The sequence below is a fragment of the Narcine bancroftii genome, chromosome 7 (genome assembly GCF_036971445.1).
Source record: "Narcine bancroftii isolate sNarBan1 chromosome 7, sNarBan1.hap1, whole genome shotgun sequence".
Lineage (NCBI taxonomy): Eukaryota > Metazoa > Chordata > Chondrichthyes > Torpediniformes > Narcinidae > Narcine > Narcine bancroftii.
The window spans coordinates 198,250,276-198,271,735 of NC_091475.1; the positions used below are offsets into that span (position 1 = coordinate 198,250,276).

The 21,460-nt window shown below is 42.7% G+C and overlaps 2 protein-coding genes across 4 annotated transcripts in view; one reads left to right on the plus strand and one right to left on the minus strand.

The window, feature by feature from the left end:
• The window catches only part of chst7 (carbohydrate (N-acetylglucosamine 6-O) sulfotransferase 7), a 33,987-nt gene extending 23,092 nt beyond the window's left edge, over positions 1-10,895 (plus strand). The window contains exon 2 of the mRNA XM_069891920.1: positions 10,639-10,895. The gene's annotated coding sequence lies outside the window, so the exon portion shown is untranslated. The remainder of the gene's footprint in view (positions 1-10,638) is intronic.
• Positions 10,896-15,849: 4,954 nt separating this feature from the next.
• Positions 15,850-21,460, minus strand: part of slc9a7 (solute carrier family 9 member 7) — a 197,409-nt gene continuing 191,798 nt past the window's right edge. For 2 of the 3 annotated variants that reach the window (XM_069891930.1, XM_069891929.1), the window contains one exon: positions 15,850-21,201. In XM_069891930.1, coding sequence (XP_069748031.1) covers positions 20,953-21,201 — 249 coding nt within the window. In that variant the 3' untranslated portion in view covers positions 15,850-20,952. The remainder of the gene's footprint in view (positions 21,202-21,460) is intronic. The other variant, XM_069891931.1, reaches the window with a different exon arrangement.

Consider the following 21,460-nt stretch of genomic DNA (forward strand, 5'->3'; position numbering starts at 1 on the left):
GCCTTCCTGACAAGTGAGGAGATGTGTGTCTCCGATAGGTCACTAGTTAAGTGAACTCCGAGGAACTTGGCGCTCTCCACTATGGAGTATGTAGTTGTTGAACTGTTAACATTCCCCTTCCATTTATCCTCTCAATGTGAAACAGCTCTCAATTGTCCACATCGTGATTTATTTTTAGAAGGAAAGCAACATCAAATATCCATGGAGATTGAAGTTGATGGTTTCCAATAGTATCTGATCTGAACATTTCTAGTATTTGAGATTTCCAACCCCTACTTGTACAGGAAACCATGTAAAATAATAATCTGCAGTCAAATTTATTTTCAGTAACTCCTAAGCACCTGACTGTATGTTGTAGATCAGGGGTGTCAAACTCAAATTCACGGAGGGCCAAAATTAAAAACTTGGACTAAGTCGAGGGCCGAACTAAATATTTATTGAAATTTTTCAACAACATCTGCATGTTTTCTCTTCTTTCAACAAATGTAATGTTAAACTTTAGGATATAACTTTAGGAGGATAATGTTACAGGTCAGGAGTAGGTAGCTCAAGTTCACCCTTTGCTTGACCTGAGGGAAACCTATTTGGTCCCTGTGGAGATGTAGTCAGTATTCACAGGCTGTGTCCATTTTGGCCTCCATCAGGACTCAGCATTTCCTGCTCACTCTTCAGGCTCTAGGCCTCTATTCACCCTCGACCCACCATCCCTCTACCTGACCAGTCCTTTACCCAACCTCTACTCACCCCTCACTCCACTCGCTCTGCCTCTACCCACCCCATCCTATACATGCCCCTCTACTGCCTCTCCCCTCAACCTGTTCCTCCCTCTACCCGTCTCTCACCCTCTAATCACCCCTCCCCTACTCCCGCTGCCCCTCCCCTTTTACCTCTTCCCTATCCACCCCTCCTTCTACTCATCCCTCCCTCTAACTGCCCCTCGCACCACCATAACTTCCCCTGCCCATTACTCCTCACCTACACCCTCTGCCCACCCCTGCTTACCCACCCACTCAGGCCCAGCGCGCTGCCGATCAGCCTTTGCGGACAGCCACCATCTCTCTCTTCACGTGCAGGGCCGAACCAGCCGTCCCTGGGGTCCGCGCGGGTGCAAGCGCTGAAGGCCATGGCGACCGGGAGAAGTGCGCTCGCGCTGTGGGGGCCGTGCGCAGCCTGCCATGCCCGTCGCACCGACAGGAAATCACGGGCGCTCGCCCATCCGCCGCACCGCTCGACAGGTGGGAGAAGTGACTGGTTGTGCGGGGAGCCTTCCAACTGGCTTGCCGGCTGATGACATTGACAGACTTCTCGTGTTACAATTTCTCGTGTTACAATGGGGAAGGATGTGCAATGAAGGGGGAGGATGGTGGGGGTGACGTGACCAAAAAACAGCATCGGCTCTCGCTGCAGGGCGGGCCACCTCTAATACATTTTTGAAATGATCTTGCGGGCCAAATATAATTATAAGCGGGCCAAATATAATTATATTTGGCCCGCGGGCCAGAGTTTGACATGTGTGTTGTAGATGGACTCGTCTTGAATACAAATTTCTTTTTGGAACTTGAATAGTTTATGCCCTCAGCAAGCATCAACAGAATGTAGCAAATAAGTAGAAAAGAAAGATCATCGTTTACATAATTTGTCATTACCCTTGTATTGGGGCCACTTATAATTGCATGAAACCTGGTTATAGATTTATTCTCATGCATTTAAAAGCAAATTGATTTCAAATTGTTAATTTATTTTGCAAAGACATTGGAGGTAAAAAAAATGGGACAGACACAAGGTTCCTTGCTCTTCATCTGAAGTTAAATTTGAAATCGGACAGTATTTGACAATGCCACTAGTTTCCTGAAATATGACATTTACAGCACCAGGCACAATTAGTTTGATACATCGTCACTGGTGACAATCAATTGAGTGTTGATGTTTGTAATCCAGTAGGTCCAAAAATCTGGATGCCAGAATTCCAAACCACCCGATAATCTGGACTTTTCAAAAACTCTCATTTTAAATTTACCAGGCTTTTGTGTGCGTGCCAACGTAAGTGCCACAGATGCACAGTGGCAACCAGATATTTACAAATCCATAATAATGGATCCTGGTCAATAAACTTTGCAGTGCGAAGAGAAAAAACACTTGAAATTAAGTGACAAATTTGAAATAATTACGAAACATAGAAACATAGAAGATAGGAGCAGGAGTAGGTCATTCGACCCTTCGAGCCTGCTCCGCCATTCAACGAGATCATGGCTGATCTTAAAGTTCAGTACCCCGTCCCCACCTTCTCTCCATAACCTTATACTGAAGAAATAGATCTAATTCCCTCTTAAATATATTTAATGAACCGGCCTCTACTGTCCTCTGTGGCAATGAATTCCACAGATTCACCACCCTCTGGGTAAAGAAATCCCTCCTCATCTCGGTCCTAAATGGTTTGCCTATTATCCTCAAACCATGGCCCCGGGTTCTGGATTTTCCCGTCCTTGGAAACATCCCATCTGCATCCACTCTGTCCAGTCCTGCCAGAATTTTATAGGTCTCTATGAGATCCCCTCTCAATCTTCTAAACTCCAGCGAGTACAATCCCAATTTGCGCAATCTTTCCTCATAAGTCATTTCTGCCATTCCAGGTATCAGCCCGGTGAATCGCCTCTGCCCTCCCTCCATTGCAAGAACATCCTTCCTTAGATCAGGTGACCAAAACTGCACACAATACTCCAGGTGGGGTCTCACCCAGGCCCTGTACAGCTGCAGTAAGGTATCCTTGTTCCTATACTCAAACCCTCTTGATATGAAGGTCAACATACTATTTGCCTTTTTAACTGCCTGCTGTACCTGCATGCTCGCCTTCAGAGACTAGTGTACAAGTACCCCTAGGTCTCTCTGCACTTCCCCATCTCTTAATCTATTGCCATTCAAATAGTAATCTGCCCTCTGGTTTGTATTACCAAAGTGAATAACCTCACATTTATCCACATTGTAGTGCATTTGCCATGTATCTGCCCAGTCCCTCAATTGATCCAAATCACACTGGAGCTTCCTGACCCCCTCTTCCATGCACACAACCCCTCCTAGCTTCGTGTCATCTGCAAATTTGGAGATATTACATCCAATCCCCTCATCCAGATCATTAATGTAAATTGTGAACAGCTGGGGTCCCAGTACAGATCCCTGTGGCACCCCAATGGTCATCGCCTGCCATTTATCCCAACTCTCTGTCTTCTACCTGCCAGCCAGTTCTCAATCCACATCAATACTTTGCCCCCAATCCCATGAGCCTTGATTTTGGAAGCCAGTCGCTTATGCGGGACCTTATCGAAGGCCCTTTGGAAGTCCAGGTACACCACATCCACTGGCTCTCCCCCATCTATTTTACCTGTCACCATCTCAAAGAATTCCAATAGATTTGTCAAGCACGATTTACCTTTTGTAAATCCATGTTGACTCCGTCCGATCCCTTCTCTGCCAGTCATATGCTCCGCTATTACATCCTTAATAATGGATTCCATCATTTTGCTCACTACTGATGTAAGGCTCACCCGCCTATAATTCCCCGCTTTTTCTCTACCCCCCCTTTTTAAATAGTGGGGTAACATTAGCTACCCTCCAATCCATGGGTACTGATCCTGAGTCTATCGAGTTCTGGAAAATAATTCTTAAAGCATCTGCTATCTGAATGGCCACTTCCTTAAGTACCCTAGGATGTAGATTATCAGGCCCTTGGGATTTATCTGCCTTCAATCCCATCAATTTCCCCAAGACCATGTCCTTAGAGATACTGATTTCTTTCAGTTCCTCCCTTACATTAGTCTCTATGTTTCCCAACATCCTTGGGAGGTTATTTGTATCCTCTCTTGTAAAAACAGAACTAAAGTAAGAATTTAATTGGTCTGCCATTTCCTTATTCCCCATTATATATTCCCCTGATTCCGACTGCAAGAGACCTACTCTGGATTTCACCAGTCTTTTCCTCTTGACATATCTATAAAAGCTTTTGCAGTCGGTTTTTATATTTGCCGCAAGCTTACTTTCGTAATTTATTTTTGCTCTCTTGATTAATCCCTTTGTCCACCTTTGGTGCATCTTGAACTGTTCCCAGTCTTCGGTTGTGGTACTTTTTTTGGCCAATTGATATGCTCTCTCTTTGGACCTAATGCTGTCTCTAATTTCCCTTGTTATCCACGGTTGAGTCACCTTTTTTGGTTTATTTTTATGCCAAACCGGTATAAACGATTTTTGCAATTTCTCCATTAGATCTGTGAATGCTTTCCATTGTCTATCCACAGTCAACTCCCCCATAAACACCACCCAATCAATCTTACTCAACTCCCGTCTCATACCATCATAATTCCCTTTATTTAAATTCAGGACCTTAGTCTCGGTTTTAATTTCATCACTCTCCATGTCGAGTGAGAATTCGATCATATTGTGATCGCTCCTACCCAAAGGGCCTTGTACAACAAGATTGTTGATTAGCCCCTTATCATTGCATAATACCCAATCTAAAATGGCCTGCTCCCGAGTTGGTTCCTCGACATATTGGTCTAGATAGCCGTCCGGTAAACATTCAAGGAATTCCTCCTCCTCAGTATTTTTACCAATTTGACTAGTCCAATCTATATGCAAATTCCCTTATTGCACGCTTTTCTAATTTCTCTTTTAATGCCTTCCCTCACCAACTACACTACTATTTGGAGGCCTATATACCACCCCCACTAACGTTTTCCGCCCCTTGCTATTCCTCAGTTCTACCCGTATAGATTCCGCATCTTCTGAGTTGATATCCTTTCTGTCAATCGTGTCGGTCCCTTCTCTCACCGTCAATACTGCCCCACCCCCTTTTCTTTCTTGCCGATCCCTCCTAAATATCGTATACCCTGAGATGTTAAGTTCCCAGGCTTGCCCACCCTGCAGCCATGTTTCTGTAATCCCAATCAAATCATATTTGTTTATCTCAATTTCCACAGCTAATTCATCTACCTTGTTCCGAATGATTCTTGCATTAAGATATAAAGCCTTCAGATTTGCTTTTTTCACCCTCCTTGCTCTTTCTGATTTTTTTACTTTCGCTGCCTAACCTAACTTTTCCTGTTTTATCTTTTCTGTTCTTTGCCCTATCATACAGGTTCCCACCCCCCTGCCAAATTAGTTTAAACCGCACCCGACGGCTGTATCAAACCTAGCTGCCAATATATTGACCCCTTTTGGGTTTAGGTGTAACCCATCCTTCTTGTAGAGGTCATGCCTTCCCCAAAAGAGATCCCAATGATCCAAGAAGCCAAAACCCTGTCCTTTACACCAACCCCTCAGCCACACATTCATTTTTCTTAACCTTCCATTTTTGTCATCAGTTGCACGTGTCACAGGTAGCAAACCAGAGATCACCACCCTGGCTGTCCTATTTCTTAGTTTCTGTCCTAGCTCTCTGTAATCCTTTTTCAGTACTTCCTCCTTCTTTTTATCTATGTCATTGGTACCCACATGTACCAAGACATCAGGCTGTTCGCCTTCCCCTTTTAGAATACCCTGGACCCGATTTGAGATATCCCGCACCCTTGCACCAGGGAGGCAGCACACCATGCGGTCATACCTATCTGGCTCACAGAATCTCCTGTCTGTATTTCTGACAATGGAGTCCCCAATGACCACTGCATTCCTCTTTACCTTTTGGTCCACCATGCCAAGCTCAGCAATATACTGTTCTAATGGAAACATATGACATTGGAATGTACAATTTACGTCCTTTAAAAAAGGCTACTGCAGAAAAGTCCCTGCAAACGGTCATTAAACCTGTGGAACTGAACCATAGCTTCAGTCTTCAATACATGATGCATGCACACATAGTGCAGATCACAAAAAAATTACAAAGTCGTAAACAAGGTAATATATGAAAGTATTTAAAGAAAACAAAAGAACTGTCAAGCAGTAGAAGCTGCAAGTGTTCCATTCACAACTAATAAAGCTTTATTTCTCCTTCTGAAATCTAAAATTTTAAAAGTACTGCCCAAGAATCCGGACTGATCCAATCCCCAGGCAGTCTGGCTTTTGGGACTTCTACTGTAATGTATACACACTGCAATTGCAGCCTCTTTTGGTCTTTTTTAAGTCTGTGGGCTTTTTTTTTTTGAAATTTATTTATAGTATCCCCATACATTCATTTCAAATTGACTTAGTATAATATTACATAATAGATACTAAATAATTTTCAAATTTTCACCCCCCCCCCACCTCCCCTAACCCCTTAGGAAACCACCTTGTGGTGGTTAATTCCCAAAAACCCAAATGGGTGTGGTATAAACCACAAGTGGCCAATGACTTCCAGGAGAGAAGTACCACTCCCTCCCACCCCCCCCCCACCCCAGGCAGACAAAATACACGTATAAACCGAAAAATCATCATTTCTTATATCCATAAAACCCCGGTCCATCAATTTAACCAATCTTATTCATAAACTTTTTTTTGAAAATCAAAACTTGATATTAAATTTTGCACCCTTTCCACCCTCCCAACACTGAGTTAAACATTGTTTACAATCAATAAAAGCTTTTTTTTAAAAATTTTTTTCAAGTCTTCCTGAATTTCATCCACTGAATTAAAACACCTCTGAACATCCCAGTTCAACACCAAATCTTCCATTCTTCTCAGTCTCAAGTTGAATTTGTAGCTTACTTTCAAAAAAAGTTTTTTCAAAACTTTTAAAATTTTCTTGAACATAATTCCTTCGGTCTTGATCTTCTAAAGCATCAATGTTATTCATAAGTTCTTTCTTCTATGTTTCCCAATTTAATATCAAATTTTCCACTTTGTCAATCTTCTCAATGTTAAGTTGAAATTATTGTTTATTTTCAAGAAAAACTTATTCAAAATTTTTAACTCTTCTTGGACATTGCTTCTTCGACTTTAATTTTATAAATCATCAATCTTGTTCATAGTTTCTTTCTACTGAGTTTCCAAATTTAATAAAGTTTCCATTTTTTCCAATTTTCTCAATATTAAACTGATCTTGTTGTTTAGTTTAAAAAAAACCTTTTCAAAACTATTAAAATCTGTTTGCAATGTATGCATACTCACAGATAATAAATTCACTCTTCCAATATTCCATCCAAAAAAAAATCACTGATAAACCTTATTGCAGGTCAAGGAGTTCCATATATATGTTTATCTTCAGAAAATATTTCAAATATTTCAAATCAACATTCGTCGCCATCTTTCAAAAAGGAGTTCGAAATCAACTTTAATAAGTTCTGTTCTTGAGAAAATTCCAGCACCAACTCCGGCTCTGTCTGGGCAAATAGGTCAAATTTCTTCCAAAGTCAAAGAATGTAATTTTGTTCTGTATTTATAGATAATAAATTCATCCTTCCGATATTCCATCCAAAAAAAATCACTAATAAACTTTAATGTTATCTAGATTTTTAAAACTCACGGGCAACCAATGCCAATTACTGCAATTTATCTTCATAAAACATTTCAAATCAATATTCATCACCATCTTTCAGAGGGGTGTCCAAGGCCAGCTTATCCGACAGTCCAATTAATGAGCTCCGTTCTTAAGAAGATTCCAGCCTTGACTCCATGGTTCTGTCTGGGCAAGTAGGCCGAGTTTCTTCCAAAGTCGGAGAGTGTAGTTTTGTTCTGTATTTGAACTCTATTTTCCTTAATCTTTGATGCCATTTTAAACTAAAAGCAATTGATAAACAAAACAAAGACTTTTAACAGAAAAGAAATATTCTTAAAACGGGTATTTATATAACTGCCTGGGGGAGACCGGGAAGGCACGTCCGCTCCCTACGCCATCGTGCCACACCCCCAAGTCTGTGGGCTTTTGAAGGATTGTATGGCTTAAACTTAAAATTAATCCTTAATGCTCAATTTTTGAAAGGACAACTTTATATATTGATTTTTTTCACAATTTGTTTTTTTTTAAGAAGACACTCTACAGAATTTGTACATCTCCCATTTTCAAAATAGTACCAAGTGATCCCACTCCAACTGAAAAGGCAGAGGAGGGCTCAGTTTAAAACCTCATCACCATTGTGTATACTTCCTCAAGGGTTCACTGACTGACAATCTGATTTTGAGCTCAGGACTATGGATTGCAACTTGATCTTTAGGCACTTTCAGGTGGCCAAAATACCCCGATGTAAAGCCGCATATTTCACCTCTGTGTGACTGTCGGGAGGCCACCTGAGAGCGCAGGAGCACTGCAAAGCACACTTGGTGACCCTATTCCGGGGAGGGATAATCGCTGGAACACTGAGGTTCCCACCCCCCCCTCCCCCCACCTGAATGCAGCCGTCCGAAAGTGGCTGCTAAGGGGATGAATCAGCTGGCAAGCGTCTGACAACCCACCTCCCCCTTGTCCCCCCAGCATGGGATGTCGGGGCAGGAGCAGCCAACGCGGGTTGTCCCCACGCTGATCCCACTGTCTCGCGCTCTCCCCGCAGCCCTGTATCAGCGCTGGGGCGGCAGGCGTGGGCAGAGCAATGGGATCAGTGTGGGGACCGACATAGGGCTGTGGGGAGAGAGCAGGGCAGTGTGATCAGCGTGGGGACTGACAACAGGGCTGTGGGGAGAGAGCAGAGCAGTGGGATCAGTGTGGGAATCGACACGGCGCTGTCGGGAGAGAGCGGGGCATTGGGATCAGTGTGGGGACTGACGGGCTGTGGGGAGAGAGCAGAGCAGTGGGATCAGTGTGGGAATCGACACGGCGCTGTCGGGAGAGAGCGGGGAATTGGGATCAGTGTGGGGACTGACGGGCTGTGGGGAGAGAGCAGAGCAGTGGGATCAGTGTGGGGATCGACACGGGGCTGTGGGGAGTGAGTGGGGAAGTGGGATCAGTGTGGGGATCGACACGGCGCTGTGGGGAGAGAGCGGGATAGTGGGATCAGTGTGGGGACCAACACAGGGTTGTGGGGGAGAGCAGAGCAGTGGGATCAGTGTGGGGACTGACATGGGCTGTGGGGAGAGAGCAGGGCAGTGCGATCAGTGTGGGGACTGACAACAGGGCTGTGGGGAGAGAGCAGAGCAGTGGGATCAGTGTGGGAATCGACACGGCGCTGTTGGGAGAGAGCGGGGAATTGGGATCAGTGTGGGGACTGACGGGCTGTGGGGAGAGAGCAGTGCAGTGGAGTGGGATCAGTGTGGGGATTGACATGGGGCTGTGGGATCAGTGTGGGGACACCCGCGCCAGCCGCCCCAGCACTGACGGCTCCGAGGCACCTCCCGTGCAGCTGTCCCTTTCAGGTGGCCAGCGCTGTGCTTTCAGCATTGCCATCTGAACGACCATTCCACAGGACTGAATCCGCTTCTGCAGGCGCATTCTTGGCGGAGAAGGCACCTGAAAGTGGCTTTTGACGCTGAGGAATGAACATTCAATTAGTTGAGTCACAAATCAGGTGGCGCAAGAGAAGACAGACGCTGGACAACAGATGTTGGAGAAACTCAGCAGATTGATGAAGGCTCGTCTTGAAGAAGTTTCAACCCTGAATGTCAATGGTCTTTTCCTCACCCCCCCCACCCACCCCTGATCATGCTTGACCTGCTGTGTTCCTTCAGCAGATTTTTGTTTTTGGAGTCACAAATTGTACTGACCACACAACAGTACACATCTTGAGAAGATTGTTCAAGCAAGAATATTTGATACTTGCCTTTATCAGCTAAGATGCAAGTGCAGAAAGATTAGTTAGAACTATTTTAGGAAAGAGAGATTGAAATGGGGCGCACAAATTGATGAGAAAAATCATCAGATGAACAGGAAAAGAAAATGGCACTGATTGGGGAAAAGGATTTTCAGGACATTTAAGCCTTTGACCACATGGTTCGTGTCTGCTTATGGTTATTGATCATGCAAAACTTAATGTCCTGAAACATCCAGCACAAAACTACATGCTTCTGGCCTAGATCCAAGGCTGATATTAAGGGAGGAGACTAGGGCTCTCAGCCTTTATTGGGAAAGAACAGAGAGGAGTTACCAGGTCAAAGGTGGGCCAGCCTGAGCAGTCCAATGTGGTCCCCACCTGCATTTCTGTCTTCCACCACAATCTTGCTGTAAGGATGAAGCAGCGTCCAATGAGTTTAGAGTCATTTGCTCCAATATCAGCAGATGTTTCTATACACCTTCGAATTCATTTTGCTCCTGCCTCAGCAGTTACGTCATCAATGAAGCAAAGTGGTCTGGAATTCTATAGGCATTTCTAAATAGTTCTTGACAAACTATAATCTGGCTATTCGGTTTCTGTAGCTAACCAGTGGTTTGGATCTTGCAGCGTAGCCTCTGTATTTCTGCTCATGAAGTTTTCTGCACACAGTAGTCAGTCACACATCCAAAGCTGCCTCTTTTTTTTTTTTAATTTTTTATTTTTCACACCATAAATCACGTTAGCCATGATATACACTTTTTCTTTTTCACACACAAAGCTGCCTCTTGAAGTGTGTTTCTGATCTGTCGGACAGGCGTTTTGGGATTTTTCTTCATTATTATGAAATATACTGTCACTGGCAGTGGAGGTCTTCCATGGCCCACCTGTGATTGCTGAGCTCACCGGTCTGCTCTTTCTTAATGATGTTCCAGAAATTTGATTTTTGTATTCCTAAAATTTGGGCGATGTCTCTTACTGTTTTATTCTTTTTTTCCAGCCTCATAATGGCTTCTTTGACTTTCAACTCTGGCCCACGTGTTGAAAACTGGCAACTACAGACTCCAAAGGTGATCAAAAGCTTAGAAGCAAGCCTAGCTCTCTTATACCTGCACCAATGAAGCAATTAAACATATCGGATTAATCACAAACAACTGTGAAGCCAAATGTCCCTAACGTTATGGTCACATGCTGTAATTTCTACATGGTCAAACCAAAATGTATACAAATAACCTTGAATAAAATCTGGTATGTGAATTGTTTGATTACCAATTTAAAACTGTGGAACACAGGCAAATTAAAGAAAATATGGCTTGGTCCCAAACATTTTGAAGAGCACTGTACATAATATAAAGAATTTGATTTGCAACCCTTTTTCAAGAAAGAAAATAGACCCATGTGGCTCATGAACTGCTTTTAGGTAGGAACTTAACATAAGAGACGCTCTGGCACACAACTGTTTAGACATGTATGAGCAGACTTGGAATCTGTTGATCGTTACTTCCTGAGGATGGGGAACAATTCATTCTTGAAAGGTTATACCACAGAGTCAATAGTAGAAGGAATATTGAAGACACAAAGTCTGGGCTGATGCTCTCAGCTCAGCACTGAGGCATTGCTCACATTTAGGACCGAAATGAGGAGGAATTTCTTTACCCAGAGGGTGGTGAATCTGTGGAATTCATTGCCACAGAGGGCAGTAGAGGCAGGTTCATTAAATATATTTAAGAGGGAATTAGATATATTTCTTCAGTATAAGGGTATTAAAGGTTATGGAGAGAAGGCGGGGACGGGGTACTGAACTTTAAGATCAGCTATGATCTCGTTGAATGGCGGAGCAGGCTCGAAGGATCGAATGACCTACTCATGCTCCTATCTTCTATGTTAAGTATCAAGGTAATAAAGCCACCTCCTCCTTTCCAAGGGAAATGTTAATGAGCAGGATGGCTCTTTCTTGAGTCCTCATCAACATTTCATTATCAACTCGATAATAAGTATACATCAATATTTTGAGTTGATAATGAAATGTTGATGAGGACTCAAGAAAGAGCCATCCTGCTCATTAACATTTCCCTTGGAAAGGAGGAGGTGGCTTTATTACCTTGATACTTAACATAGAAGATAGTTTGTTTGAACTTGATACACTTGGTATCATACAGGCAGCATTACACTTTAGAAGTATCTCACTTCAAATTACTCAAGTCAAGCAAAGTTTATTCACCATCCGATTACATGAGTGCAACCCAACGAAACAGTGATATCCGGTTCTCAGGACAAAACATGCAGATACACATCCAGACAAACAATACATATTCAGCACAAGTATTCATATGTACAAACAATTAAATAAATAGTTTCATATCTATGAGAGTCTTGGATGGTCAGTTCAAGCAGTTCCTTTGGTCATTTAGCATGCTCACTGACCGTGAGAAGAACTGGTTTCTCAGCTTGGCCCTGATACTCCTGTATGAAACATAAAAGTTTGCAGACGCTGTGATTGTAGTTAAAAACACACCAAAATGCTGGAGAAACTCAGCTGGTCTTTCAGCATCTATAGGAGACAAAGATATCTTGCTGATGTTTCGGGCCTGAGCCCTTCTTTAAGGAATAAAGCAGATGAGCAAAGCAACAGGAAATATCAGAATACAGACAATGCTGGCTGGGGGAAGAGGTCCAGACCAACCAAAGGTGTTCATTGGATACGATAAGGGGAGAGGTGAGAATTGATTATGCCTGTGTGAAAGGAGACAGGGCAAAAGGAGAGAGAGAAGGTGATGGGGGTGGGGCATTTTAACAAAGGCCAGAGGTCTATATTAATGCCATCTGGTTGGAGGGTGGCCAGTCTGAAGATGAGGGGTCATTTCTCCAATTTGTAGGTGGTCTCAATCTGGCAGTTACAGACATGTCAGGAAGGGAATGGGATGGGGAATTGAATTGGGTGGCCACTGGGAGATCCTGCTATTGCAGTGGATAGAGCCGAGGTGCTCAACAAAGTGATCTCCCAGTCTGCGCCCAGTCTCTGTAATATAGAGGAGACCACAAATGGAGCATGGATGCAGTAATGACCCCTGCAGATTCACAAGGGAAACGTTGCTTCATTTAGAAGGACTGTTTGGGGAGAAGGTGTGGGCACAAGTGGATCATCTCCTGCAGTCATAGGGGTAATACAAAGGGGATGATTGGGGAGGGAGGAGTGGACGAGGGAGTCACAGAGGAAGCAGTCTCCATGGAATGCAGAGAAAGGAGGAGAGGGGAATACGTGTCTAGTGGTGGGATCATGCAAGTAGGTGGCAGAAATAGCAGAGGAGGATGTGTTGGATAGATTCCTCCATCTCTCACAACTGCAGCCAGGACAAGGACTTCCATGCCAGATCATCAGAGATGTGCTCCTTTCCAAACAACACTGCTTTCCTTCCATCACCATCAACTCGGCTCTCAACTGCATATCCTCCATTACCTGCACATTTCCCTGGATCCCTCCTCCCCCAAGTGCAACAAGGTTGGAATTCCTTTGGTCTTCAGCTACCACCCCACCAGCCCGCATCCATCACATCCTCCTCCAACATTTCCGCCACTTACTACATAGCTTCTGTATCTCTTTTCTTGACAGGAGCAGCTGAAAGATGCTGTGTGTGGAGTGGAAGAGGTCCTCAATAATTTTGTGTGCCCTCTTCAGACAAAGATCATGGTAGGTCACATTGATGGGGTGGGGAGAGAGATTCCAGTGATCCTCTCTGCCACTCGTATCATCCTGTGGATTGATCTCTGATCCATTTCTCTGCAGCAACTATACCACATGGCCAGGTCAACCTCAACAGAGCTCCTGTAGAAGGCTGACAACAATGGTGGCCAGTAGCCTTGTCTGTTTCAGTCTTCTCAGGAAGTGAAGTCACTATTGTGCCTTCCTGACAAGGAAGGAGACGTATGTCCACGATAGGTCATGAGTTAAGTGGACTCCAAAGAACTTGCTGCTCTCTTCTCCCTCCACTACAGTTATTGATGTGTGGTGGAGGGTGGTTGATCCTGGTCCTCCTGAAGTCCACGACATCTCCTTGATCTTGTCCACGTTGAGACTCAGGTTGTTCCTCTCATGACATTTTCTGACTCTTATCGTTGTTGCTGCAGAGGCCGAACGACTGTTGTGTCATCTGCAAATTTGCTGATACTGTTGGAGCTGGAGCTGGTGATGCAGTTGTGATGTGAACAGGAGCAGGCTGAGCACACAGCCCCGAAATGTACCAGTGCTCAGCTTGATGGTGCTCAATGTTCTGCTACTGACACGGACAGACCGTGGTCTTTCCATTAGGAAGTCCAAATCCAGTTACAGAGAGGGGTGTTGAATCCCAGCAAGGATAGCTTCTCCACCCACCTCTGGGGAATAACATTACTCATTCTTATTGTTAGGCCTCTGTGTTACTTGGGAGGCTTCTTAAATAACTTAAAGATGCAAGATTCAAATAACAGAAGAGACTTACTTACTGATGCCTTCCACCATCTCAGGAGACTATTTATATTCACCTATATATATACGCCCCATAGAGGGGCACTACAGTGAGAAGGGTGTATTCTTACATGGTTACAAAATATTTCACATTATTCTGACTATATAGCACTTACAATGGGAACATAAGAAATAGGGAGGAGCCACCTGACCTGTCAGGCCTCTCCGGAATTGATTTAGCTGTGGATTCAGCTCCACTTGCCTTTCCTCCCCCAACCCTTAATTCCCCAGCTTTACAAAAATCTCATTAACTTTGCCTTAAATAGGACAGCAGCGACTGCTTCCTTGGGCAGAGAATTCCACAGATTTATTACTCTCTTGGGAAAGCTATTCCTCCCCGTCTCAGTTCTAAATCTATTCCCCAAATCTTAAAGTTTTTTCCTAGTTCTAGTCTGATCTACCAGGATCCCCTCGCATTCTTTTGAAATCCAACAGGTATTGTCCCAGGCAACTCAATCTTTCCCCATAGGCCAGCCCCCTTATCTCTGAAATCAGATTTCAGGTTGATTATCAGAGAACAGACATAACATAATAAACAGCTCTGAGATTCCTTTTTCCTGTGAGTGTGATGGAATTACCACTAATTGGTTAAAAATTAACTGCACACAGTGTGAACATACAAACAATCAAAACTATAAACAGATAACGAATGTAAACTGTGCAATACAGGGAGAGCAAAAAAAAGTGCACAAGAGTCCTTAAATGAGTCCCTGATTGAGTGTCATTGAAGAGTCCGATGGTACAGGGGTAGCAGCTGTTCCTGAACCTGGTGGTGTGAGACCTGTGAAACCTATACCTCTTTCCTGATGGCAGCAGCGAGACCAGGCCATGTGCTGGGTGGTGCGGGACCTTGATGATTGCAGCTGCCTTCTTCCAGCAGCATTGCCTGTAGATATACTCAGTGGTGGGGAGGGTTTTGCCTGTAATGTCCTGGGCTGCGTTTGCTACCTTTTGGAGGGCTTTACGCTCAGGGGTATCGGTGTTCCCATACCAGACCGTGATGCAGCCAGTCAGCACACTTTCTACCACACACCTCTAGAAGTTTGCCAGGGTTTCTGATGTCATACCAAACCTCCGCAAACTCCGCAAAATAGGTGTTGGGTCCAGGAAAGATCCTCCAAGATGGTGACTCACACAACCCTAAATGTGCTCACCCTCTCCACCTTTGATCACTGGATTGTATACCTCTGTTGATTTCACGAAAGGAAAGCTCCTTAGTTTTGGTGACATTGAGTGCAAGGTTGTTGTTGGGGCACCATTCAGCCAAGTTTTCAAATCTCTAACTTGTATAAAAACCACAACCGTGGTATCGTCAGCATATTTGTAGACAGTGTTATTGTCTGACCGAGCTACACTGTTGTAGTTGTCAAGTGAGTAGAGCAGGGGGTTGAGAACACAGGCCTGTGGTGCCCTGATACTCTTCGACCTGGTGAACCTCCTCTGCACCGACTCCAATTCTTCAGGAACTGGATTACATTAGTAATAAATACAAATGCCTTTGAAACAAGTTCCTTGCAAGACATTTTCAGAGGGCATTTCAAAATTGACCACACAAATACAACCTTTTCCTAGATGTTAGATTTGGAGAATCATGGTCACAAAATGCATCCAATACACAATATGCATCTTTATCCTCCATTATTAGATGAAACCATTTTAAAAAACTAAATATATTGAATTCGTTTTGCTAAAACGAGGACAACACAAAACTTCGTTTATATTAATTTTTATTTTTATGACAACATATACACAATTTTTGTACCATGCATGAAGGGTCTTGATTACATTAGTACATTAACCTGCACTGCTGTACACATTAGTATTTGGAAAACCACTCAACTGACATTTGTATTGGAAACACAGGGTCAAGAGAGCTACCGTTCAACAAACGGATGCTGGTTATTTCAGTATTATTTGGGTCCATGTGGTCTAGGTAATGAAATCGTTTAAAGGCATCATACCAGACATAAGGAATCGTTATTTTTAGTGGCACAAGCACATGAATAAGCTCAGAGTCAACACACAGCAACCATTAAACAGCGAATGATAACTTGTCAACATGACTGGCCTTTGCTTCAGCGAGTTTTGTCAAGATTGAGGCAAATTGCCATTTTCATAATCAATATTGTACTTTTGCCCCTCTCCTGCTATTATTTGTTTCACATTCTCTATCAGAGTTAAAACATTATATTTTCTCACTTCCTTTCAGGTAAATTAAAAGCAAACCTAAAGGTATTAGTTTGCAAGGGAATGACATTCAAACCTAATGCAAAGGACCGCACAGCCAGGAATTAACATCACCACCTAGTGTGGGCGACTCTTACATCTACAAATCTCCTGCACAGCAGAAAAAATACAAATATTTACTTTCAAAAATCCAAGAATAAGGTGCAATTTGATTGGTCAAGAAGTGCTCAGTGCCCTGCCTCAAACCCTCTTATACTGGGGATGCCATTGGCTGGGATTGATTACCATGGGAGCCAGGATACAAATTTCTGTTGCACCGAAAGTATCCAGTTTTCTTCTCCCTATTCACTTTTGCACCCCATCCCTCCACTTGTGTATTGGGGTTGAACACAAGGCGAGAGCATTTAACATTGTCAAGCCTGTGCAAGTTCAATGCTCTTTGGGATTCGACACATTTCCCACAGTTATGAAGCAGGCCAAGGTAGAAATTGTAATCATTTGAATTTGCTTAAGCCTTTCTCAATATCCCCACACAAAGCACTGGAAATAGATTCTCAAAGGCAGGCTTACATTTGGGGGGGGGTGGGGGAAAACAGACTTTATTTTTCCTGCCTATCTCTGTTGGTTGTATCAATGAAGAAAAGTGGGCGATAATGGCAGCAGTAAAACTTACAGGAAGAACATACAGACCATTATTCTAACTTCTCATTTTCCCAAAGCTTTCCCCTCATAGATTTGTGCACAAGAAGTGTTGGAAACTTGGCAAGATTTTTTTTTTCTGCTCTGAATCTCATATAGTCTTTTTGTTGGGAGTTGGCTGATCCTTCATGCAAAGATCCAAATCAAAAGTAGTGAGATCTAATCACACAAGATGCATAAAGACCTGACTGAAACCAGTTACAATTTGTAATTTAAACAGAAACTTTGTACATCGCAAACTTCAACTTCTGCCCTGTTACTTGTTTCGGAAAAAACACATGCATGGTTTGTTCATACTGTAAAGTGCTGACTGTATTGAAATAATATGAAGGGCTCTAGCCCGAAACGTTGGTTAGGCATCTTTATCTTTGCTACATGAAGAACACTGTTGGTCCTTCTGAGTTTCTCCAGCACTGTGTTTTTGACTGTATCAGTTGTGTGCAATAGGTACTTTTGTGTGGGAAAAAAATAGTATGTTACGTTTGAATGATTTCAGAGATTCGAGAGCAGAATGTATTACAGTGGATCTGAAGGTTTTTAAATAAGAGCTTGTGTTCAGTGGCTGGTCAAAAGCATATACACAAAATAGCACAAGAGCAAACATTTTAGTAAATCTTGTATGCCTTTTATCACCATTGCTTCACTCTAATCAGCTGCTCGTTTCAAACCCCTCATATTTTTCAGTTCCAGTGGAGTAAACAGGATGGAATATTGGAAATGGACTGGATCAAATAGCCAGCACTAGTGGTGATCAAGGACTGTTTTCTGCTCCAGAGATGGAAAATTTGAAAGCAAAGCTCCCGCCTTTGCTCGTTATCCTGAATTTCTACGAGATGAGCAATTAGACTCAGGAGAAAATACTCGAAATGCTGCAGTCCTCCCCATCCCTTAATTTGTGAAAGTGCTGCAAGGAATAAGTTTGTTGCTGATCATGTGATTTAGATCAGTAACAGATACAGGTCGTTTGATTGAAAAGATTTCCAAGACTTTCCATGAAGGTTGTTAAACAAGAAAATCTGCAGATGCACAGAACTGCTGGAGGAAACCCAGCCGGTCACGCAGTATCTACAGAAAGTAAAAGGTGGCCAACGTTTCGCTGGGTTGATGAAGGACTTATTTCCATGAAGGCCACACCCTTTTAAAAATAAAGACACAATGGAGTGATGTCGAAGGGTCAAAAGGAGCAACTTTTTCATTTTCTCAGCTGTTTTAAGTGGAGGTAATCCCTGATAATTCAGGTCCATGCTATGTATGTGTGCATCTACATCCACGTGTTCTTGCAAACAAAGGAGAAATCAGAAAGTGTATTAGTTATATTTATATCTGGAAAAATGGAGTGATCTCTAGGTCCCTCCATAGGAACACAATGTTTAAAAACAATTTTAAAAGTTAAGGGAATGTTGGGAGTGTGTTGTTGGCAATTAACAAAAGCCCAGGTATCTACATAAACTGCCTCTTGCCACCCAGCAATAGGAGAAACAAATTTCCATAACAAGTACAAATATCCCATGGTTTCCATCAAAATTGGTATTTCTACCTAATTTTAGGATGTTCAGACAATTTGAAATGATTACTGTCATCAATGACCATCTCAAGGTCAACTTCTAGTTTTGCAACCTATATGACACTCGCCAAGTTCCTGACCCCAATCACATTCATTACAAAAATTGCTTGGGCACTCTGCAATCTTAGTTAAATTAAAGCCCTTTAAAAATAATAAACTGAAATCTCTATAACAAGTCCTTCCATTCAGATGAAAGATCATGGATACGTAAAGGAACACATCAAATCAAAACTTCAGGCTTTTGGGGCTGTATTAATTCAAATCAACTGATTCACAACAACTCTCGGCTTCAACTACAAAATAAATTCTTGTCTGATTGAAAGGAAGTGTGTGCAGTGCCTTCAAAGCCCCCCGCAGCATACAAAACAGAAATTCAAGGAACCAATCTGTTCCGATAAATCCAAACATTTGATAATTTAAACAATTCTGAAACTAACATAGACTTCATAATTTCTTTCATTTGGCTCATGAATAACACAAGTTTCAATAGAACTTTCCCTCCAGCTTTCATAAACACAGACCAATGGAAACAGATCAAGAGGCCTGATTAGGTTCCTTTTATTTAAGGAACTGCTGAACAAAATTCCTAAACTGACCAACTCCATTTATGCTGAACATTTGCCACATTTTTGCCTCTCATTCACTTCCTTCAGTCAAGGGGGGGGGGGGGAGGAATCCACCTCCCTCACCACAATATGCAATTTCAGTTTAACATGATACTGAACAGGAAGAAGTAGAAGATTCCTCAAGTTACCTCCTTTCAACAACAGTAGTTTGACCTGATTTTATTTTTAAATATATATGAGACACAGCATTTTTGGAACAATTCAATGTACTGTTCTCCTTCGACAACGATTGAGAGGGTGTTGTTTGACCTGTTATGCCAAGGTAAAGAGTCGACATTCATTTCTGCTGGGAGAATGAATAAATAACAGGATTCTGGAGTATCTGAACTTTATGGATAATTGATGTGGTTCCGGAAAGATGAGGAGCAATAAAGGGAAAACAATCAATCCCATTTTGTTTGGTTCTCCACAGAAAACCTTCACCATTGTTCAACTGCTTGTTTCATGGGTCCACAATTCCAGTCAAACTTTAACCTTTAAAATGATACAAGAAAGAAAATGTGTAAATAATCTCATGCCTGATGTCACAGGCATAAAAGAGCTGTGACAAATTTGTTCATTTCTTTGCCTCTCCATTATTTCAATTTATCAGCATCTTAAATGGCTACCATTTAGAAATGATCAGAAGGAGGTTCGATCGTTCCATGTCCGGGAAGTTTAAAGGGAACTGGGAGAAAAAGATACTCAGTTACTTGCTCCAGGGTTAGCACAGCACTTTAAAAAATGTTTTGTATTGTGGTAGCACATGTTCAGTGAATTTAGAAAAAAAATCAAAATCTGTTTACTTCTCTCATATGTAATTATGTACAAACAAGCTTTATAGCTTCCTTTCTTTAAATTAATCATTAGTTAACAATATTAAAACAGTGAACATCTTATGAAGACATTGAAAATATACTGACAAAAGGACAAAGGAGTCGCTGCACTAATGGAAGCTCACAGGTGAATTTCACAACAGCAGGAAACAATGTGCCATCAGATTAGAAAGTAAGCTTAGAGTCCTTTTCTATCACGCAATCCTTGAAAGACAAAATTCCATTTCACAGTTCACTGAGGTTTTAATAGCCTTTTCCCCACTCAGACTGACCTCCTGTAAATGCCAGTCACCTGAAGTTGGACCACCACGGGGTGCAGCTTCAATAGTGGTGCAAGCGCGTACTTGTGATCCCATGACTGGGGAGGAGGTAAAAAGTGCAAACCAAAACAGGTGCCTCGAACTCTGCTCACTCGGTGACACTTCCAGTGGCAGAAAAGAGATGACTGACACTTCTCTGTGATTGAAAATGTGCACAGTCCGTACACACCACATCTGCTCTTTATCCGAGCCTGGAGGCTGGTGATGACAATTCCAGACCTTGACAGCATGAGGTGGCGAGGTCGATTTCAGTGCAGTCATGTCGCACCAGCACACATGCACTGCAGCTGGGGGTCTCGAGAGAAGCATCACAGTGTTGAGGCTAATCAGTCAATCAATGAGCCAATTGCACTGCACCAACAGTACAGTAAAGGGTCAAAGCATTTTCAGACTCATGTTAAAGCTTAATGAAATGCCACACACAGATGCTTTGACATTCTTGCACTGTAAAAGCTGAGCTGAGGTTGAGGAGAAAGGGGGGTGGGGGGGATGGGGTTAGAGAAAATAAACCACACAAGTAATCCAGTTCAGTCTCATTGCTGAGAACAAAATAGGCTTTGATCCTTCTTGGGCTATTCTGTGCCTCACTGATGTAATTGCCGTCAAGCATGGTCTTCCAAAGGGAAAACTAATCTGGTGCCTCTACTAATAAGTTCGTGGTCATCTGTCCCAAGATCATGTTCCAGTGTATCTTCTGAAATGCTCTTGGTTCTCTTGCCGTCCACGTTGACGGATGCAGTACCTGAGCCAGAGGAGCCATTAGCAGTTAGTGTACTTCCTCCATAGGTTAAATTCAGGTCACCATCATTAAGGATGAGATCAGAGTCATTGTCTCGGAGTTGTTCTTGATTCTGGAAGATAATGATATTTAAGATGTTATGGGACAGTACCCTGTGATGGCCCAGCAGACCCCAAAACCCAGCAGCAATATACATTCACCAAGACAAAAGGTTACTTAAACAAAAGTTACTTTTAATTTTCTTTAAACCTAGAAACAGGATAAAACTTTAACTTATTACTATTAACTTAACTCCCTTCTAATTCTAAGCGCACATGTATGTAGTAATGTGTGTCTAAGTTCAGAAAAGTTATTTGATTCGCAGTGCAATC